Below are 23,311 nucleotides of genomic sequence, written 5' to 3' on the forward strand. Positions count from 1 at the left end.
GTACAATAAATGGACTAGGAGGATTGGGCTACAGGTGAAGAGTATTGAGGCCCATCAAAATCCAGTTGAAGCTAGAACATTTAGAATGGGCTGCGTCTCAATCCACTGCATCCGCCTGTCGCCCTTACGCATCTCTGGTGGACAGGGGCCGAGCTACAGTGGTGTTGGTCAGACACCTCAAAATGCAGTCTCAAAAACATCTAGTGTCAGAACGGTTTGGCCTACAAACTATGAACATTATAGAAAATTGACTCCCGAACATAGTTACTTTTCCCTCTTTGACCCCACAATTGTAAGACACATCTGAAGGTAACCCATACAAACAGAAGTATGGAGGTAGATGTGCCAACAGGGGTTGAAGCATCCAAAACATGAGGCATCACCTAGATATGGGACAGACACTTCTAAACTGATTTGACTCTTTGCCATTTGTGGTGTGGGCTATAGTAGAAGGCTAAACGCAAGTTTAGTGTACTTTTTGGGTTTCAATTCTAATAGCTAAATGAGCCATTGTCTGACCATCTAAAAACAATTATATATGTTAATTTACTCACCAACAACTTACACTGAGGTTGAAGTGAAGTCTCACTGTATACAATGCATGACTACATCTAAAGTATGAACATATGATGAATGTCTAACAACTCACCCCATCACAAATGCTCTAATGTAGACCCAAGCTTTTATTTTTAACAACCAGTAGCAAAGGTAAAAGATGAACAACCAAAGATTTAACTGAACAGTCATTTTTACAAGACTGCACACCACCTGTTCTCAAGTCGCAAGCAATGGACACAAGAATCATTGTTTCAAAGAGACAAGGCATTTTTTAAAGTAAAATTGTTGATGTATTCCATAACTCTAGAGTAGCAAGAGCACCAGCAACGTCCTGGTCGAAACAAAAGCAGAAATGCAGTGTCAGCAACACAGAATGTTAAGTAACCAATGTAAGAAACAATACTCACCATTAGAGCTTCTAGAGGATGAATCCATTACATTTTCCTGTTGATAGATATATGGTTAGTACAAAGGACTTCAAATTCAGAGAGCAAAGTTCAGAGCAGGTTAAAGTGAACCATTACCTTGCAGAATCCTTCACTAGTGGTGGATATATGCTTGGTGCACCAAAGCTAACATAACCGTCCTTGGGAGCATTTCCACTGTCAACAGAAATAGCCTCCCTAGGAGTGTAGCTGATTTGGGAAAAGACAGTTCTGCCATTCTCGTAGTGCGATTTGGAACTGTAGGAATAGATTGGGATGACACCCGACTGTTCAACGATGCTGGCCTGAGCGCTACCAGAGGCACCATCTTCAGTGCTTTGGTAGTGCTTCTGCTGAGACATTGGGGTCAGTTGCTTCTGGGTCATTTGAGCTACATGCCATAATTGCTGAGGCATGGCGGTCAGTTGCTGTTGTGGCATGGCAGTGTGTAGCTTCCGCTGCTGGGACATTTGAGCTGGATACCACACTTGCTGGGATACGGCGGTAGGCTGCTCCTGCGGTAGAGGGGTGGAGGCCGGTTGCTTCTGCTGCTGGGGAGATTGAGCTGAATGCCACACTTGCTGATGCGTCTGCGGCATGGCGGTCAGTGCAGCGACTTGTTGCTTCTGGACCATTTTAGCTGGATACCACATGTTGTGAGGCTGCTGAAGCATTGCAGCCGGTTGCTTATGCTGCTGGGGAATTTGAGCCGTTTGCCACAGTTGTTGGGGTATGGCAGTCAGTTCCTTCTGCGGTAGATGCATAGGGGCTGGTTGCTTCTGCTCCTGGGGAAATTGATTTGGATGCCACACTTGCTGAGGTGGCTGGGGCATGGCGGTCGGTTCAATTTGCTGCCGAGTTTCAGTAGCTGGTTGCTTTTGCTGCTGTGGCATTTGAGCTGGATGCCACACTTGCGGGGGCAGGGTGGCCTGTTCCTTCTGCGGTTGAGGCAATGGGGCTGGTTGCTTCTGCAGTATGGTGGCCAGTTGTTTCTGCTGCTGGGACATTTGAGCTGGATACCATGCTTGCTGGAGTATAGCTGTTGGTTGTTTCTGCAGGATAGGCATTGGGGCCAGTTGCGTCTGCAGCATTTGAGCTGGATGCAACTCTTGCTGGGGTATGGTGGCCGGTTGCTTCTGCTCCTGGGGCATTTGAGCTGGATACCACACTTGCTGAGGCATGGTGGTCAGTTCCTTCTGCCGCCGAGTTGCAGCGGCTTGTTGCTTCTGGACCATTTTAGCTGGATACCACACGTCATGAGGCTGCTGGGGAATGGGGGCCAGTTGCCACACTTGCTGAAGCATGGCAGCCGGTTGCTTATGCAGCTGGGGCATTTGAGCGGAATGCAACAGTTGTGGTGGAATGGCGGTCAGATCCTTCTGCAGTTGACGCATAGGGACTGGTTGCTCCTGGGGAAATTGAGCTGGATGCCACATTTGCTGAGGCATGGCGGTTAGGTCAATCTGCTGCTGAGGTTCAGTGGCGGGTTGCTTCTGCTGCTGGGGCTTTTGAGCTGGATACCACACTTGCTGGGGCATGGCAGTCAGTTGCTTCTGCGGCTTTTGAGCTGGATGCAACACTTGCTGAGGTTGCTGGCTTATAGCGGCTGGTTCCTTCTGCTGCTGAGGTTCAGTAGCTGGTTGCTTTTGCTCCTGGGGAAATTGAGCTGGATGCCACACTTGCTGGTGAATGGTGGCCGGTTGCTTCTGCTGCATTTGAGCTGGATACCATGTTTGCTGCGGCATAGCTGTTGGTTGTTTCTGCAGTATATCCATTGGAGCCGGTTGCTTCTGGGGCATGGTGGTCAGTTCCGTCTGCTGCTGAGGCCCAGTAGCTGGTTGATTTGCTGCTGGGGAATTTGAACTGGATACCACACTTGCTGAGGTAACTGGGGTATGGCCTGTTCCTTCTGATGCTGACGTTCAGTAGCTGGTTGCTTCTGGGGCATTTGAGCTGGATACAACACTGCTTGAGGCTGCTTAGGATAACTGGCCGGTAGAGTCTCCTGTTGGGTCATGGCGGCCAGTTGCTTTTCCTGCTGGGGCATTTGAGTTGGATACCAAATTTTCGGAGGTGCCTGGGGCATGGGGGCCAGTTGCTTTTGCAGGATGGAGGCCAGATGTTTCTGTTGCTCTTCGGTCAGCTGCGCTCGCAATTGAGCTGTTGGAGAGATGTAATTTCCATATCCTTTAGACCTAAGTGAGCCTGCATAGAGACATACTGCATCAGAACCTGGTGCATGATAGCCATCACCTAGGTTAGAAACAAAGTAAAATGCCAGCCTTGGAAGTAATTGGAACTGCAACTGTTAATTGAAATGAATGTGTAGAAACTCACTTGATGTAGAACAGGTTATCCCACCAATTAGCAGGCAACAAAACCAAGAAACTCTAAAAAAAATATATATAAAATAAAAACATATGTTATAAACACATGAAGGACAAGGGAAACAAACTAGCGCAATACTTTTAAAACCCTACCTGAAAGTGATTCCAATCATCACGGCAAATTTTGCACCTCGAAACCTCACCAGTAATCAGAACTAATGGCCAATATAAGCCCTAGTTTAATATCCCTTTTGCTGTATCTGGCAGGCTTTTTGGTTGCTCCTTTTAAACAAATCCCAGACCCTTCTAATGTCATTGGCTAATTAAGGACAGCTGTAAGTCCCTGAACTACATTTGATACCTAATTCCAAATTGACCGCTAAATCCTACACCCTGGACTAAACACATCTGTGAATCAGAAATGATTGAAAAGGTATAAGCAATATGGCCACAATTGCATCCAGCCTATCAGAAGTCAAGGTGAAGCAATTACCATATTGCTATAACCTATCGGATCGTTTCAAATGCCCATAAGTGACTAAGTGGTTGGGCTAGGGGTTGATTTGGAATTCAGAAATTTACTCAGGTGTGGTTGATTCTCTAATTGAGTTCCTGACAGGTTTGACAGCCCTTACTCTAAAGCACACGTAAAACTCATTTCACAGAGGGCCGAGTGTCTGTGGGTTTTTGCTCCTTCCTTGTAGGAAAAAAACAAAAACCTACAGACACTAGGCCCTCCATGGACTGAGTTTGTCACCCCTGCTCTAAAGTAGGAAACACATTTTTGTCTTGGCACTACATTGATCGGTTTCAATTATTGTTTGTACAAAATTCACTTGGTTCATTTGAAGATTAGAGGCTGAATGAGCAGTTAGGCACCATTATTTTACACATGCCTTCTTTAAAACCGTGTGTTTCATTCAGCATAGCAACATTAGATGGATAACAGTTTAATTTACACAAAGTGCAACATCTTAGACAAATTCTGATTTCAGACAGACACCAATTAAACACTCATGTTATGCTTTTGATGAGTCTTTAATTTTTCAGAGGCAAACATACAGTGGTAAGGCTAAAGCAACTGACTGTAGACCAAAGTCAAGAAGTAAAGTCAGGAGAGGTGCATCTGCGACAACCGAAAGTCGGATACTAACATCATTATCCAACAGCAAGGCTCAGATCACCATGGCAGTGTTGCCATTGTTTATACAAGGCTTCCTTTATAATGTAAAAAAAACATGTCTCTAACACCCACTCACAAACTGAAATAATTTATGTGTACATTATACAATCAATAAATGAGAGAGAGCCTCATTCATATCATTCATTTATGCACTGTAGGCTACACATTAACTGCAGCAAATTGGTTCCTTTTTCAGTCATGTTTTTGGTCACGTGGGTTAAACATAAACACTAATGATTGGTTGACAATGGAGCCCCCACATTACAGGTGATAGCTGCAGGATGAAGTTGGTGAAGAGCAATTGCAGAAACTTGGAGTTTCTGCAGATTTTTGTAAAGATCATGCAGTCGACATATAGACTCACTTCGGAAATGTTTTATCCCCAGAACGCAACAAACTTTGAAAGGTGGTGTCATGACGTTGGCCTGGGGGGTTGGTTTATGACAGTCATAAATACCTCTTCCGATCTCTAACCTACTGAGGTTACATTTTTTTTAAATCTTGGTTAACATAGAGATTCTGGGAGCATCAGTATGTGGGGGGAAATTAACTATGTTCTGGTAATCCAAACAATTGAACATATGCAGCTGTACTTAATGAATATGATGTCAGTTCGATTGTCATCTGAGACATTCTCATCCATGATAAGATGACATAAACTCTGCAGTAGAAAGTTATCAGATTCACATGGAATTGCTGTTCAATTTAAATGTTTAAATATGAAATTATTTGTGATGGGATGAAATGTGATTTTAGCTTCTAAAATGTGAGATGTGGGTTTTCATAAGTTAGGGCTGCTCACTCAGTGGCCCGCCCACGTGAAGAGACAGAGGTTGTAAACTATGACACGCACCCCTTTTCTCCCTTCCTATATAAAGCCTTGACGAGAACATAACTTTCTGTTCCAATGAGGTAGGATGGCGATCCTATGTCAGAATGGTTCAGATAAAACTACAGAACGAAGCCAACATCAGCATGAGCTTTGGTTGCGAATGCTATGAACTTTGAACTCTTATTCACAACAGAAGTGATACCTCCTAGCCGTTGAGTTAGCGACCGCAGCTGCAAACGCAGGTTAGGAAGGAACAGACAGAGTATCCCATCTACCACACAACGACGTTACTACAACTTGTCCAAGTGACCACATTCTTCAAAGGACAGAGGACTCGGTTTGGCAACGCGGTCTTCCATCTACCACCAACCTACTGAAGCACAGCTCAGAGTAAATATTTATTGCATTTTCTGTTTCCAAATGGGCGGTAATTTAAAATGCATAAGATACTGTATTTACGATAGCACAGCTTCGCCCTTCGTTCCTCAGTCTTCCCGATCTTTCACTCAACCCAGACCCTTTTCCTTTGTGTAACAAGCAGTCATATCTGTTCCGCCCACTAGGGACGTTTTCCTTCATGACGACAATTTGTAATCAAGTTATGATTTAATTATGTGTATGTGTGATTCTGTGTGATTATTTAGTAAATAAATAATTAAACCCAATTTTGTATTGCTGATTCAACTTGTTAGCCAGGAATTTACAACTTTAAGATTATGAGACTGAAGTAAGATGACAATTAATGTTGACTACTATTGATGTAAAATATTACAATCTTTAAGAGTTTATTTGGAAGATAACAGCTCTATAAATATTATTTTGTGGTGCCCGACTCTCTAGTTAATTACATTTACATGATTAGCTCAATCAGGTGATATTAATTACGGAGAAATTATTTTATAGAATAGCATGTCATAGCAATTAATCCGGCATAGCCAAAGACACGACAGCGGTGACCAACAATTGCCACCGACTTGACAATAGTGATCAGCTCGAAGGTGTCCACTGTCTCCATAAAATGTCTCCCTCATGTGGATGAAATAAAACACAAGACAACAACCCATCTCATCATCCTCTGACCGTCTATCCTACTTTGTGGAAGCATTTTTTTCCAATGTTGTCTCAACTTTGATTGCAGTACACATCCACAAACATATAAACTCGATTACAACTGTTTAGATAGCTATGCATATATCTCCAGCCCCCTTAAATCTGCCACAGTGTTTTCCCTATTCCGACTGATGTTTCCGCTTGCATTCCATCTCTGATAATTATACTTGATTCCAAGTCTGTGCCTTGAAAATGCCAATCTCCTTTTCTTCTCCTGTTTCTTTCAGCACAGCAGGCAGACAATCTGTTCTTTTTTCTGGTCTTTTATATTCGCCCCAAGTGCTCCAATCATTCTGTACTTTATTGTACAGCCCCTAATGTCTAGAAATCTGCACTAACTGTATGTCACTTAAATCAGACCTGGGTTCAAATACTATTTAAAATATTTCAATTAATTTCACATACATTCAAAGTAAGTATTCTGATCTTTTATTTGAAAAGATAAGTAGTTAAATGTTATGTATTTGGAAATACACTTGGAAAGTGTTTGAAAAACTCAAAATCACACACAAATTTACACTCCAATGTATTAAATAAGTATTTCAAAATACTGTCAAATAATACAATTTGTATTATAACCCAGATATTATAACCCAGATACTGAAATACACATGTTTTTGAATACAGGTCTGCACTTAAAATGTAGCATTTGCATGAAAATACACAGATATATATTGTATTATACTGCATCACATTCTATTGTATTTGTTGTTTCTTTGCGATTGCATTTGAAATCTTCAACTGTTGTTTTTTCTGAAGACAGATTCCAAATCTTCTTTCTCTGTTAGACCCTCCAGGCCCTATTAGTCTACTGAGGTCAGTCAGTTGCGACAGCCTTGGTTTCTCAAATGATTGCCTCGCCTGGTTTACCAACTACTTCTCTGATAGAGTTCAGTGTGTCAAATCGGAGGGCCTGTTGTCCGGATCTCTGACAGTCTCTATTGGGGTGCCACAGGGTTCAATTCTCGGGCCGACTCTTTTCTGTATACATCAATGATGTTGCTCTTGCTGCTGGTGATTCTCTGATCCACCTCTACGCAGACGACACCATTCTGTATACATCTGGCCCCTCCTTGGACACTGTTAACTAACCTCCAGACCAGCTTCAATGCCATACAACACTCCTTCCGTGGCCTCCAACTGCTCTTAAACGCAAGTGTAGCCTTTCCTTTCAGTTCTCTGCTGCCAATGACTGGAATGAATTGCTAAAATCGCTGAAGCTGGAGACCTATATTTCCCTCACTAACTTTAAACATCAGCTATCTGAGCAGCTAACGGATCGCTGCAGGTGTACATAGCCCATATGTAAATAGTCCACCCAATCTACCTACCTCATCCCCATATTGTTTTTATTTACTTTTCTGCTCTTTTGCACACCAGTTTTTCTACTTGTACAGCATCTGCTCATCTAACACTCCAGTGTTAATTTGCTAAACTGTAATTATTTCACTACTATGGCCTATTTATTTCCTTACCTCCCCACGCCATTTGCACACACTGTATATAGACTTTCTTTTTTTTCTATTGTGTTATTGACTGTACGCTTGTTTATTCCATGTTGTTGTTTGTGTCGCACTGCTTTGCTTTATCTTGGCCAGGTCACAGTTGTAAATGAGAACTTGTTCTCAACTAACTTACCTGTTTAATAAAAATGATAAACACCAGGAACGCACAATCCCTCCATCAGTGCTCAGACTGTCCGCAATAGGCTGAGAGAGGCTGGACTGAGGTCTTGTAGGCTTGTTGTAAAGCAGGTCCTCACCAGACATCACCGGCAACAACGTTGCCTATGGGCACAATCCCAGCATCGCTGGACCAGACAGGACTGGCAAAAAGTGCTCTTCACTGACGAGTCGCGGATTCGCATTTATCATTTAAGGAATGAGTGTTACACAGAGGCCTGTACTCTGGAGCGGGATCGATTTGGAGGTGGAGGGTCCGTTATGTTCTGGGGCGGTGTGTCACAGCATCATCGGACTTAGCTTGTCACTGCAGGCAATCTCAACACTGTGTGTTATGTCCTCCTCCCTTATGTGGTAACCTTCCTGCAGGCTCATCCTGACATGACCCTCCAGCATGACAATGCCACCAGCCATACTGCTCGTTCTGTGTGTGATTTCCTTCAAGACAGGAATGTCAGTGTTCGGTCATGGCAGGCGAAGAGCCCGGATCTCAATCCCATTGAGCACGTCTGGGACCTGTTGGATGAGGGCTAGGTTCATTCCCCCTAGAAATGTCCGGGAACTTGCAGGTGCCTTGGTGGAAGAGTTGGGTAACATCTGACAGCAAGAACTGGCAAATCTGGTGCAGTCCATGAGGAGATGCACTGCAGTATTTAATGCAGCAGGTGGCCACACCAGATACTGTTACTTTTGATTTTGACTCCCTTTTTGTTCAGGGACACAATTCCAGTTCTGTTAGTCATGTCTGTGGAACTCAGTTTGTGTCAGTTGTAGAATCTTATGTTCATACAAATATTTACACGTTAAGTTTGCTGGAAAAAAACACAGGACACTCAGAGGATGTTTATTTTAACTTCAGTTGCAGTGAAATTATAAAAATCTATCTTTAAATTGTCTTGGGAACAGGAGTGGATAAATATTTCTATCAGCGTCTCGGGGAAAATGCCAATGCGCGTGTAATGTGTCATCTTTGACACTTTTGCAAGCAGACAGCATTTCAACCACATAAATACACACCCAAGACTAACTGAAGTTACCATTCTCAGCTTTCCATTTCCTTAAAATCTGTCAAAATGACATTTGGCACAGGACCAATGTTTCCACTGTGTTCTAGCATGCTACCTGGTCCTTAAATAATTGTACCTGTTAAGATGACTAATGCATTCATTCTATCAACGTAAGACATTTGTGAGCACTACTTTAGTCTTCTGGGGCAACATGTTATGACAGAAGAGAAGCTGCATGTATTAAACTGTAGTTGACAAATGGCTTACCTAATGTAAGTAAGCAGAAACGTGTCTAAATTAGGCGTGAAAGTAGCCATTAAGCTCAGTTATGGTGGATCAAACTGGACAGGTAGCCCACTTTAAATTGATTGACAGAGTCAATCAGACAACCATGAGATGCGAAACGGAGCCTGCGCATACCACAAAAACAGAAGAGGTTTACATGCCACAGTAGCCCATCTCCGGGGTACAAACTTTCTCAGGTTTTTGTAAAACAGGATTTGATGTTTACATGTCAACACAAAATAAATACTTCAGGATCCCGAATAACGGGATATTGATGTACATGTAAACGTGGTCAGTGGCTTTAACGTAGAGACAATCTTGGGATTTGTCAACCAGCAACAAAGATAAAAATAAATTATATATTTGAAATCCAAAAGATTAGGAACTGTGAACCACATTCCCTTTTACTACAAATTGCACTGGCAACCAACACAATATTTTATTGTTTTACAAGTAATGCAGGGTAGAATGAGCAGCAGCAATTCCCTGGCACGGCAGCAAAAACATACAGTGGAAGCTTAAAAAAAGTGTCAGCAACAACTCGGAATTGTCATCCAAAGGATGAATCTACCATTGCAATTCTGTTGATAGATGATTAATACACAGCTCAAAAAAATAAAGGGAACACTTAAACAACACACTGTAACTCCAAGTCAATCACACTTCTGTGAAATCAAACTGTCCACTTAGGAAGCAACACTGATTGACAATAAATTTCACATGCTGTTGTGCAAATGGAATAGACAACAGGTGGAAATTATAGACAATTAGCAAGACACCCCCAATAAAGGAGTGGTTCTGCAGGTGGGGACCACAGACCACTTCTCAGTTCCTATGCTTCCTGGCTGATTGAATGCTGGCGGTGCTTTCACTCTAGTGGTAGCATGAGACGGAGTCTACAACCCACACAAGTGGCTCAGGTAGTGCAGCTCATCTAGAATGGCACATCAATGCGAGCTGTGGAAAGAAGGTTTACTGTGTCTGTCAGCGTAGTGTCAAGAGCATGGAGGCGCTACCAGGAGACAGGCCAGTACATCAGGAGACGTAGAAGAGACCGTAGGATGACAACAACCCAGCAGCAGGACCGCTACCTCCACCGTTGTGCAAGGAGGAGCAGGAGGAGCACTGCCAGAGCCCTGCAAAATTACCTTCAGCAGGCCACAAATGTGCATATGTCTGCTCAAACGGTCAGAAACAGACTCCATGAGGGTGGTATGAGGGCCTGACGTCCACAGGTGGGGGTTGTGCTTACAGCCCAACACCGTGCAGGACGTTTTTCATTTGCCAGAGAACACCAAGATTGGCAAATTCGCCACTGGCGCCCTGTGCTCTTCACAGATGAAAGCAGGTTCACACTAAGCACATGTGACAGACGTGGCAGTCTGGAGACGTCGTGGAGAATATTCTGCTGCCTGCAACATCCTCCAGCATGACCGGTTTGGCGGTGGGTCAGTCATGGTGTGAGGTGGCATTTCTTTGGGGGGCCGCACACCTCCATGTGCTCGCCAGAGGTAGCCTGACCATTAGGTACCGAGATGAGATCATCAGACCCCTTGTGAGACCATATGCTGGTGCGGTTGGCCCTGGGTTCCTCCTAATGCAAGACAATGCTAGACCTCATGTGGCTGGAGTGTGTCAGAAGTTCCTGCAAGAGGAAGGCATTGATGCTATGGACTGGCCCGCCCATTCCCCAGACCTGAATCCAATTGAGCACATCTGGGACATCATGTCTCGCTCCATCCACCAACGCCAAGTTGCACCAGACTGTCCAGGAGTTGGTGGATGCTTTAGTCCAGGTCAGGGAGGAGGTCCCTCAGGAGACCATCCGCCACCTCATCAGGAGCATGCCCAGGCGTTGTAGGGAGGTCATACAGGCACGTGGAGGCCACACACACTACTGAGCCTCATTTTGACTTGTTTTAAGGACATTACATCAAAGTTGGATCAGCCTGTGGTGTGGTTTTCCACTTTAATTTTGAGTGTGACTCCAAATCCAGACCTTCATGGGTTGATACATTTGATTTCCATTGATAATTTTTGTGTGATTTTGTTGTCAGCACATTCAACTATGTAAAGAAAAAAGTATTTAATAAGAATATTTCATTCATTCAGATCTAGGATGTGTTATTTTAGTGTTCCCTTTATTTTTTTGAGCAGTTTACAAAGGATTTCAAAATCAGAACGCAAAGTGCAGGTGCTTCTGCCGAGGCAAGGGCGCCTGTCGCTTCTGCCGAGGCAAGGGCGCCTGTCGCTTCTGCCGAGGCAAGGGCGCCTGTCGCTTCTGCCGAGGCAAGGGCGCCTGTCGCTTCTGCCGAGGCAAGGGCGCCTGTCGCTTCTGCCGAGGCAAGGGCGCCTGCCGCTTCTGCCGAGGCAAGGGCGCCTGTCGCTTCTGCCGAGGCAAGGGCGCCTGTCACTTCTGCCGAGGCAAGGGCGCCTGCCGCTTCTGCCGAGGCAAGGGCGCCTGCCGCTTCTGCCGAGGCAAGGGCGCCTGCCGCTTCTGCCGAGGCAAGGGTGCCCAGGTGCGCTTCTGCCGAGGCAAGGTCGCCTGTCGCTTCTGCCGAGGCAAGGGCGCCTGTCGCTTCTGCCGAGGTATTTGAAGCAGATGCCGCACTTGATGCACGGGAGCCAATTGCTTCACAGGTATTTTGACCAGTTGCCACACTTGCTAAGGCGTTGTGTGTGGCTGCTTCCTAGGCATTATGGGTGGCCCCTTGCGCGGCTCTGTGGCCGGTAGCTTCCACTGCCGAGGCACTGTAGCTGGTAGCTTCACCTAAGGTAGTTGGGCCAGTCGTGGCGCTTGATGAAGCATTGTGGCCAGTTGCTTCACCTAAGCTATTTTGGCCATTGCCACACTAGCCGAGGCATTATGGGTGGCAGCTTGCGAGGCACTTTGGCCGGTAGCTTCTGCTGCAGTGGCACTGTGGCAAGTTGCTTCCACTGCATAGGCACTGTGGCCAGTTGCTTCCGCTGCTGAGACACGGGAGCCGGTTGCTTCACCTAAGGTATTTTGGCCAATCGTGGCACTTGAAGGATTGTGGCAAGTTGCTTCACCTAAGTTATTTGAGCCAATTGCCACACTTGCCGAGGCATTATGGGTGGCTGCTTCCACTGCATTATGGGTGGTCAAGTGCACCTTTTAATTCATGCTAATTTAGTTCCTGCCAGGGGCTTTTGCAGGTGCAACCTCAGTGGTCCGATAGAAGTGTGTTATGCAAAAATATATTTTAGATTTTTCAAAGTAGCCTCACTTGCCTTGATGACAGCTTTGCACACTCTTGGCATTCTCTCAACCAGCTTTACCTGGAATGCTTTTCCAACAGTCTTGAAGGAGTTCCCACATTTGCTGAGCAATTGTTGGCTTCTTTTCCTTCACTCATGCCAAACCATCTCAATTGGGTTGAGGTCGGGTGATTGTGGAGGCCAGGTCTTCTGATGCAGCACTCCATCACTCGCCGTCTTGGTCAAATATGCCTTACACAGTCTGGAGGTGTGTTGGGTCATTGTCCTATTGAAAAACAAATGATAGTCCCACTAAGCACAACCCAGATGGGATGGCGTATCGCAGCAGAATGTTGTGGCTGCCATTCTGGTAAATTGTGTCTTGAGTTCTAAATATATCACAGACAGTGTCACTAGCAAAGCACCATCACACCTCATCCTCCATGCTTCAATGTGGGAACCAGACATGCGGAGATTAACCATTCACCTACTCTACGTATCACAAAGACACGGCGGTTGGACCCAAAAATCTCACATTTGGACGCATTAGACCAAAGGACAGATTTCCACCAGTCTAATGTCCATTGCTCGTGTTTCTAGGCCCAAGCAAGTCTCTTCTTATTGGTGTCCTTTGATGGTGGTTTCTTTGCAGCAATTCGACCATGAAGGCCCGATTCACGCGGTCTCCTCTGAACAGTTGATGTTGAGATGTGTCTGTTACTTGACCTCTGTGAAGCATTTATTTGGACTGCAATTTTTGAGTCTGGTCACTCTCATGAACTTATCCTCTTCCGCAGAGGTAACTCTGGGTCTTCCTTTCCTGTGGTGGTCCTCATGAGAGCCACTTTGATGATAGCGCTTGATGCACTTGAAGAAACTTTCAGTTCTTGAAATGTTCCAGATTGACTGACCTTCATGTCTTAAAGTAATGATGGACTGTCATTTCCCATTGCTTATTTGAACGGTTCTCACTATAATATGAACTTGGTCTTTTTTCCAAATAGGGCTATCTTCTGTATACCACCCCTACCTTGTCACAACACAATTGACGCGTTAAGAAGGAAAGAAATTCCACAAATGAACTATTTACAAGGCACACCTTATGAAGCCAATTATTTTGTGCCCAAAAATGCATCCACTTTGAATACGCAGACCTTCCTCCACATGATCAGGCGACTTGATGAAAGGCGCCCTGTTAACCAGCTACACTTTTGATACAGCGGTGGTCAGTGCCATTTAAGATGAGGGAGGATGATTTTTTTTCATGAGCATAGCCTTATTCTTATTCCAGCATATTGGATGACTCTCATTCATATTCCATTCACCCAGTTCAATATAACATTGATTGGTTTAGGCTACTAAATGATACTTACATTTTCCCTACACCCATCATGAGGTTGCTTACAACCTAGCCTATGAATAAAAGTTTAGGTTGAGAGGTCGAGAGACAAATTTGAAGGGGACTGACAGTGGCACATGGACAGACAGTGATATTCAATGCCGCCTTGCACACTCTTGCCTGCATGTAGCTGATATAGGATGTAATCATTAGTCCAACCGTTACAAATTATAGTTTCTATTGGACAAATTCAGGTATGTTTATCCTTGTTTTGTTCCATTTGCGTCCGTTTAAGAAAAGTTTTTTTAACAGAATCTGCTTAATGAATACACTCCTGATCATGCGTAAGCACAGTTCACTTTCATAGAAGCCATGTTGTATTCATTCTCGCATCTTTGCGCTCTCCTCCTCTCACCTCTTCCCTTAACTTGTGGACTTTAATTTCATAGTCAGCATAGCTAATAGAACTAACTCATTAGTAAACCTTCTACAATCATGCAGTAACATTACAGTGTACAGTCAGTAAGCAGTTACACCGGCGGGCCCTGGTGGGAATACATTTGTAAAACCAAAAGCTTACCTTGACTTGGAAGAGTTCCAGTGTTGTGTTGGAAAGTCATAGCCAGCTAGCTAACATAGCATCCCTCTGTTTGAGCAGGGTGTTTCAGTAGGCTAAACTAGCTAACTGCATTTGCTTGCTAAGTAACTGCAAGTGAACAACAACAAAAAACAATCTCTCTCTCTTTTTCTCTCTTTGCTTCTCCTTAATTTTGGAAGAAATTAATTTGTTCAAAACTGTTCAACTATTTCTCTCTCTTTGATTCAACTACTCACCACATTTTATATACTGCAGTGCTAGCTAACTGTAGTTTATTCTTTCAGTACTAGATTCATTCTCTTTTGCTTTGATTGGGTGGACAAAATGTCGGTTCATGCAACGAAAGCTCTGATAGGTTGGAGGATGTCCTCCGGAAGTTGTCATAATTACCTATGGAAGGGGGTGAGAACCATGAGCCTCCTAGGTTTTGTATTGAAGTCAATGTACCCAAAGGAGGATGGAAGCTAGCTGTCCTCCAGCTACATCATGGTGCTACCCTACAGAGTGCTGTTGAGGCTACTGTAGACCTTCTTTGCAAAATAGTGTGTTTTAATAAATTATTTGGTAACATGATTATATTTTTGGTGTTGTTTTATCTAAAATGTATAACTTTTTAAATGTTTGGAAAATATTATTTGTGTAAAATTCACTGAGGATGGTCCTCCCCTTCCTCCTCTGAGGAGCATCTACTGTTTTGATACCAATTGGTATTGAATGTCTTCACCCTTTCATTCTTCTTCATGAAACTGATCTCAGGCAGACGTTAACCCTCGGTTTTAATTCACACCTTTTTCTGTTTATCCCACAGAATGATAGGGTTTCTTCAACAAAAAGTCTACAACATTTTCGGTAGCTTTGACCATTCTGCCATTCTGGCAACGAAAACTGCACACTCGCGCTGGTAGCTAGCTACTGCTTAGCAAGGAAAATTGAAATAAATTGCACTAACTGGACACAAAAATAAAGTTCTAAAACCAAGAAAACAATTTATAATCTACCGCCTCCGTCTCCTGTAATTTGAAGAAACTAATTGGAATTGAATAATATTCTAAAAATGCTCAACTATACCTTTTCACTCCTAATCTCTATCCAATAAGGTCACCAACTCACCAAGCTTCACAACCCCAAAACAACACAGGTTCATTCTCTGATCCTAATCCTATGATTGGATGGACAACATGTCAGTTCATACAGCAAAAGCTTTGATTGGTTGAAGGTCGTCCTCTGGAAGTTGTGTTAATTAACATGTAGGTCTATGGAAGGAGGTGAGGCCGACGAGCCTCCTAGGTTTTGTATTGAAGTCAATGTAGCCAGATGAAAATGTAAGCTAACTGTCCTCCAGCTAAACCATGGTGCTACCCCAAAGAGTGCTGTCAAAGTAACCATAGACCTGCATTGCAAAACAGTGTGTTTTAATAAATTATTTGGTGACATATGAATATACTTAGTATAGATGTATCTAAAAAACTTGAGAGCTGTTGATGACTGGAATAGTTTGTGGTGTCAGATAGTTGCTAGTGATATCTCTCTCTCTCTCTCTCTCTCTCCACTCGAGTCTTTTCCTCAGAAGTCTGCCCTTGTCTCCAGATGTGGTAGCCCAAGGTTAAGACACGTCTGTATTCTGTTTTACACCTCAGACCCCTATATTTCCTATTGCAGACACAGTCTAAAACCTACACCTCAACCAGCTTAACATCTTTGCAAGACCAGATTTTTTTTTTTAAGCAAACAATTCACACAGGTTGTAAAGGAGTGTACTTCACTGTTGCTAGTCATACAACTGGCCTCAACTCTGTAAGGTCAGAAACTCCAATTCCCTTGTGTTTTAATGACCGGCTATAGAGTGAAGTTGCACTCAGAGAACGGCAGGGAATATTGTACAGGGTCAATGTGCAAGGATGCTTCAAATAATTAGGCCTACTCATCTCTACCCTTAGGTGTGTAATAATAGCAGTGTAGTTACTAAAATGTCCAACAGGGTGTTTCAAAACCCCTCTTATATCAGTCATGGCTCAGACTGAACACTCTTTAAGATTATAAACATAAGGCCTTTGTATTAATAAGTGTATGGTTTTAACAAGTAGGACTATGGAAGCATCTCATACTACAAATACATAATTACAATATTATAGTTACTATATAGCACACTGCCACGTTGTCCCCTAGGGGAGTCATGCACTAACAAAACCGTCAGCTACTTTGTTTAAACTTTACAATGTATGCAAAATAAAATAAGCAGAGTTTTGTGTCTTTGGAAAGAGCTAAGGGCCCATTATCTCTGTCTGTAATGAGCTAAGGGCCCATTATCTCTGTCTGTAATGAGCAATGGGCCACTTGTCTCTGCCTGGAATGAGCTAAGTTCCCCTTGTCTCTGTCTGTAACCGTGTCACTTTCGGCACTGGGAGAACCATAAAACATTTTGTCAAGATTACTATGTGGCTTGCACTGTATGTGATTTTCAGGATGAAAATGCACACTAAAACAGACCTGATCCTGCAGAAAAGTCTAGACTCTTAACATCTTTGTTTATTCAACCCGGGATTTTGTGGCAAATGTTTTCTCAAACTTTGTCCTCCTGCATTGAAACGGGTTCACAAAATAGGATGCTGGACCAGACATTGAAATTACACCCCACACTATCCAAGAAAAACCCTTAAAGTGCCAATCAGCAGTTGAAACCATAACCAAGCAGTTGATACAAAACAAGGCGAGTGATTGGACTGGAGAAATATAAAATTCATTGGCAAATTCAAGGACTACGCATGCAGGATTTCAAAACTATAGTTTTAACCATGTTTTGAGGCTATACAGTGGTTGTTTACATTTACTTTGTAAACATTGGAGTATAACAAGCTCATATTTTCGGTTCTGTATGGGGTTTGACAGTTGAAATAAGCTCATGAGGCATTTATAAGTTATATTCTTCAAGAATCAATGGGTACATATCATATCATTTATGTCAACAAATGGATGTAGCAACTACAGATTGCCCCTTTTAACACCAAGAACAGACCAGCAAGAGATTGACAACCAGATCAGTCTGCTACAGCAGAGGGCAATGGTATTTCTCATTGTAACACACAACCAGGCCCCTGGTGTCAGCGCCGAGATATATAAATATATACATCAAGACATATTGGATTATCTACCATATTTACCTTTTAATATGGCTTTACTCCCTGTCCACAGTCTGAAAATTGAAATCAGCCGATATCAGATGCAAGCTTGTATCTCTATATATCGACCAACCACAGTCTATATTAGGCCCCCACCAAAACAAATCTATCCAATCCATATGCATATCACACACATCATTGTGCATTTAACATATGAGCAACCCAGGCAAGCTGTTTATACCTGTGCACATGCAAAAATACATCAAGTGTGGCTGTAACAGTTGGATCGTTAAGTTAGTTTAAATTGTGTGGCTGTGGATCTGTCTGGAATTGAATGGCCCCAGCCTTTATATAGTGAACGGCTGTGGCTTCAGTGGGACACTGGTAGGCTGTAATTAATCTCTGTCACATAATGAGTCTCGGTGCTGTTCCCAGTCACTCGATTAGTAGTGTGTGGTAGACCTGGGCTGTAGTTTGGGGTTTGTGGGGGTGGGAGTTTGAGGCGAGCAGCCGAGGAGCTGAGCCTCTCAGCAACTCAGATCCAGGGTCATCCGCTACATGCCACTGGCTGGGGCCTGATTTAAATCCAATCACAACTTATAGACATAGTCTTATTTCGAGGGATATGTTGCTTCTATTCTGACCCGTTTGGCTTTTTTTGGGGGGGTATTTCTGTTGTCACGCCCTGTCCTTAGAGAGCCGTTTTATTTCTCTATTTGGTTAGGTCAGGGTGTGATGTGGGGTGGGTAGTCTATGTTCTATTTTCTATGTTCTGTGTTTCTTTGTTTTGGCCGGGTATGGTTCTCAATCAGGGACAGCTGTCTATCGTTGTCTCTGATTGGGAACCATACTTAGGCAGCCCTTTTTCCCACCTGTCTTTGTAGGTAGTTAACTTTGTTTGTGGCACTAATGCCCTGTAAGCTTCACGGTTGTTTTTTTTGTTTGTTGGCGACATTTTGAAATAAAAAAGGAAAATGTACGCTCACCACGCTGCACCTTGGTCTTCTTCCAGCGATGGCCGTGACATCTGTTGGGATTATTTATACTACACTGATGAATGGTGGGGATGGAATCGATTTCAGGAGAATTTCAGGATCGATTCCATTTAGACCGAAATGGGGGGAAATGATCGGTTGGAATTCAGAATAATTGGCGTGAATGAATGTAACTCTTAGAGGATTTAATTTAGCATTCACATACAGGTAACTGCCAAAATAAAGGAAACACTTGCATACATGAGGGAAATAACGTTTATTGAAAGCAGGTGCTTCCACACCATAGACATTAAAACCAATTCCACACAGGTGTGGTTCCTGGTCCCCAGGGTCATGTATACAATTTTAAAAAGCTGGGCAGGCCCAGTTGACCTTGATTTTGTTTTTGGCAAGATCTGAGATCTTTGATTCAACCAAATTGAATGATGTTTTATGATGTTTCCTTTAGTTTGGAAGTTACCTGTACACTACAACAATAACAATGCCGGAAATAGCCTATGTTTATAATATTTCTCAACTCAAAGCCTATATTCATTTTCAAACCAGCACTTTTCTGTTTTCAGACACAATGTTCCTGGTGTGATGGTTATGTTAGGTCCATTCTAGATCAAATGTAGTAGTCCCTGTGCAATTAAAGGGGCTACATAGAAGAGGAATTCCATTTTTAGAAACCTTCTTACACATCCCTACTTGTTTCGTTTCATTGGTTCTGCTACATGGGTTGGGTGTACATGTATGTATGCCACATCGAGTGTGTATGTTTGTGTGGGTGTGTTTTAGCCTGTTCCAGTGCCTGTCTGGTGTGTGGGTTGTTATGTGATGAGTGTCCAGGGAAGTGGTACAAGTTGACATTCGATTCCTTAACCAATCACATAGTCTGACCATAGTGTGTATCTGATTGGGAGGGGGATGACTACAGTATATATTGACCATGGAGGGATATACAGTGAAGAAGGCATTGAAAGAAGGAGAGAAAGAACCAAAGCTCTACTACTACCACTCACTGGTAGTTCAAGAAAGCAGCAAGACAACAACCCAAAAACAACATGAAGTCTCTGACTCTCCTGACCATTTGTGCCGTTCTGTCGGTCTCTCTGTCCATGAACGGTAAGTTGGGAAAGCATATTGTGTTGTTTCATCATTCCTTTTGATTGTGACAATGTATTCTGAACAAGATTAACTAACGAGAGAACTAACATAACATGTTTTATAATAAGACATAAACGCAAATGGGATTTTCTCTGTTCAACAGATCTGGCTCTTGATGTGGTTCTCGATCCTGACCCTGCCGCTGAACCAGCACCAGCCGCAGACTCCTCCGCATCTTCATCAGCTTCCTCCTCTTCCTCCTCGGCTTCCGACTCATCAGCCTCTGCCTCAGACTCCTCGGACTCTGACTCTTCCTCATCCTCTTCCTCGTCTTCTTCTTCAGAGTCAGCAAGTGCTGAAGGTCTGGCATCTCTCTAACTAACTCTAAATGGTGTCATTGCTCAGCAGTGTGCTGATATAAAGTTAACAGATGCATTGATACTAGCAGATAGTGTATGCAGTATATGCAGATCTGCATAGAAACGGGAAAGAGGGTCGCCTTCTTTGTGTTTTGTATTTGTAATGGTATCAGTTTAAGGAAATGTGTAAGAGTATGTGTACAGGTTTGTGTTGACGTTTACAAAAAAATGGGAAGTAAAACTGTTCATAAATATAGGCTACCGTGGCTGCTCTAAAAAAGGAAGCAAAACCACATTTGTGTGTGTGTGTGTGTGTGTGTGTGTGTGTGTGTGTGTGTGTTCCAGCTATGGCAGAGGACCCAGCTGCAGCTACAGAGCCAGAAGTGATTATGAAGAGAGACCTGGCCTCAGTGCTGCTGAGGCGGAAGAGGGCGGCTGGACCTGCAGCTGCTGCCTTCACCCTCACCCAGGTGGAGAGGTAGGCTCCAATACCCTTTTAGAACTCGAAATTCTAGAACACACACACTTCTAGAACACATCACAGAATTACTCTACCATTACTCTATAGCAAATGTACAAGCTAATAGACTATTCTACATTAGGACAACATTCTCTATAGCAAATAGACCAACGCCCTACCACTACTGTACACTACTTCAATACACTTCAATACTACAGCACTTTTACCCAAGCTTTTCGCTACCATCACTCAACACTACACTACACACACTCTACTATGGCTATCTGCCAGCAAACAGCTGTCACAATCATGTCAAATGTGACCTACTATAATTAGGGTGTTCGCTTTTCCTGAATGCCTCATTTAGTCATTTAACAGTCAAGGCTGTTACCTCACATGATTTGGTGTTAGAATGTGTGACGTTGCAATGATGCTTGGGAAAAAGTGTGTGGAATGTTAACTGCATTGTCACCGCCAAGAAGCCAAATAATCTGTTTACATTTTACCTTACACATGTTTACATTTAGGCAACACTCTTACTGTACTTCATACAAGCCATATGACTGGAGCAAAATATGCAGAATATCACTGCTGTTTTGTAAAAAAAAAAAAAAATCACATCAAACAAATTGATAAAGTACATTTACCCTACAGTTGTGTAATTGCTGAGAAGTCAATTAACCCCAACTTTCTCTCTCTCTCTCTCTCTCTCTCTCTCTCTCTCTCGTCCAGTCTGAGTGAGGTGTGCGAGCTCAACCTGGCCTGTGAGCACATGGCGGAGACAGCTGGCATCGTTGCAGCATACACCGCATACTATGGACCACCTCCCTTCTAAACAGACTCTTTACTATGCAACCTGGAGAGAGAGAAAATACTCTCTGCCATTTCACCATCATGAAGCTACATTCTTGAGAAGGGATCAACCACTCCCAACAGTGTCCTTATACGGGCATAGGAAACAAACACAAACAGGTTTCCTCCACGTTTTAGCGAGCAGACCAAGTTATGGGACTTTGCGAGACCAGCCACAAGTGAAATTGGTAGCTACAGTACTCGTAATGCCGGCTGTAACTATATGTTTTGGGTAATGTAAGAAAAGGCATGTCTGATCCAAGCTTTTGTAATATTGAGGAGAAGCTAGAGGCATATAGGAACTGAGTCCTGTGGTTATCGGGGCCTGCTAATGTAAATTGCTCAACACAATATCACAAAGAATGGTGCTAAAACCGCAAATGTATTGTATCATAAATGTATTAATCTTTATCCGTTTTGTAGTATTAGGTAGGCTAAATCGCACATTATCATTTATCTGCAATGTATTATAATCATACATTTTAAATTATTGTTTCCTGTTCGTAGTGTAACTTGCTGATAGTCAATACTGTCATAGATTTGTATTGATTGATTTAGTGATGATAACAAACTTCTAAGGAGGGGTTTAGAAAGAGTGAGAACACCACAGTTTGTATGCAAACTCAAACCTTGTTGATGCCACTTTGACTACTGTCTTGCACATAAGTGCTGAATAAAGTGGAGAACATTTTAATATTTTGTGTTTGGGTGTTTTTTTTAATAGCAAATTGAGTACAGTATTGGGACCTAGGCCATGTAGGCTTCTATACCAGTATGTCTCAATTGCCCTCTTCGGTATTTGTTTGAATACCTATACATACCTATTATACCTAAAGACAAGATATTAACACACAAGGGTATGGCTCACTGATTGTCATCACTGCTTCTGCAGACTGTCCACCACAGGAGGTTGGTGGCACCTTGATTGGGGAGGACGGGCTCGTGGTAATGGACGGAGAAGAATAAATGGAATGGTATCAAATACATTCCATTTGCTCTGTTCCAGCCATTATTATGAGCCGTCCTCCCTTCAACAGCCTCAACTGCTGAGTGTTCACATGGGAAAAACTATTTTCATGGCACTTCGATACCGAAGTTACTTTTTAGTAGGGGGCTAGGAAAACTTAACACGTTAGGAGAATATATGTAACAGGTTAGAAGACCGAGGATAAAGGTTGGGAAAAGGGTTAGGGTTAGCAAAAATGCTCTCATAACCTGCAAAGAAAATCACTTTGTATCGAAGTGCCGTGAAAAGAGTGTGTATTCTGTCCTGTCCACACATCCACTTTATAATACAGTACAGTACAGTATGTAATCCTTTTTATAACCATAGCCTGGCCTGGTGGTATTCACGTGACCGCGCGTCCACAGATCAACCTACGATCTGTGTGAAGCTAGCCACAAGAGGGGAATTTGCGGTTTGCCTTCAAAATAAATGTCCCCCATTGAAAGTGATTCAAAACAATGCAATCGTTGATTCATGCCATATTTGGACTAGATAATGCTAAACAAAACCGGAATGTTGTTATATAATTTTTTTTTAAATACAATAATTTGTTAATTTCACACCAAAAAGTTAAATTCAGTTGAAATCGCACTGTGGATGACTTTAGAATTGCATTGGTGGCATACTTATATGCACTGTACAGCCTTACATATGGATATTGGGACCATGAAATGGGGTATCAGCCTGCTCCGTGACACTCACAGAACACAACTGTGTAGAGTTTACACAAATATTCACATCTTAGCTCTTGTTGCAGGACTTGACGGATGGAAATCCCCTTTCCAGTCAGTCTATTGTGCATATTGGACATTCATATTGCACTGTACAGCGTAACCTATGGATTGTGCACCCATGAAATGGGGGATCAG

The 23,311-nt window shown here is 43.0% G+C and overlaps 2 protein-coding genes and 1 pseudogene across 2 annotated transcripts; 1 reads left to right on the top strand and 2 right to left on the bottom strand.

Moving 5' to 3' along the window:
* Positions 1-665: 665 nt before the first annotated feature.
* LOC149978783 (uncharacterized) lies at positions 666-2,871 on the bottom strand. The gene is made up of 3 exons (XM_090195794.1): positions 1,083-2,871; positions 966-1,002; positions 666-889 (listed from the first exon to the last, which is right to left on the bottom strand). The coding sequence occupies exons 1-2, from the start codon at positions 2,780-2,782 to the stop codon at positions 993-995; spliced, it is 1,710 nt and encodes a 569-aa protein (XP_090051920.1). The 5' UTR covers positions 2,783-2,871; the 3' UTR covers positions 666-889; positions 966-992.
* On the bottom strand, positions 2,788-18,708 carry LOC149978784 (uncharacterized; annotated as a pseudogene).
* Positions 18,709-19,467: 759 nt separating this feature from the next.
* On the top strand, positions 19,468-22,130 carry bglapl (bone gamma-carboxyglutamate (gla) protein, like). Its single transcript, XM_021556863.3, has 4 exons — positions 19,468-19,783; positions 19,929-20,126; positions 20,470-20,602; positions 21,317-22,130. The coding sequence occupies exons 1-4, from the start codon at positions 19,723-19,725 to the stop codon at positions 21,417-21,419; spliced, it is 495 nt and encodes a 164-aa protein (XP_021412538.3). The 5' UTR covers positions 19,468-19,722; the 3' UTR covers positions 21,420-22,130.
* The last annotated feature ends 1,181 nt before the right edge of the window (positions 22,131-23,311 follow it).

Source organism: Oncorhynchus mykiss, chromosome 13 (assembly GCF_057628025.1).
Source record: "Oncorhynchus mykiss isolate SJ-2025 chromosome 13, ASM5762802v1, whole genome shotgun sequence".
NCBI classification, from domain to species: Eukaryota; Metazoa; Chordata; class Actinopteri; order Salmoniformes; family Salmonidae; genus Oncorhynchus; species Oncorhynchus mykiss.

What these genes read in the sequence shown, in the direction of transcription:
- bglapl (XM_021556863.3), top strand. Translation starts at nt 19,723, where the DNA reads ATGAAGTCTCTGACTCTCCTGACCATTTGTGCCGTTCTGTCGGTCTCT. An exon ending in GGTCTCTCTGTCCATGAACG is followed by an intron (nt 19,784 to 19,928) that starts GTAAGTTGGGAA and finishes TCTGTTCAACAG; the next exon opens with ATCTGGCTCTTGATGTGGTT. An exon ending in ACCCTCACCCAGGTGGAGAG is followed by an intron (nt 20,603 to 21,316) that starts GTAGGCTCCAAT and finishes TCTCTCGTCCAG; the next exon opens with TCTGAGTGAGGTGTGCGAGC.
- LOC149978783 (XM_090195794.1), bottom strand. Translation starts at nt 2,782, where the DNA reads ATGCCCCAGAAGCAACCGGCTCCAATGGATATACTGCAGAAACAACCA.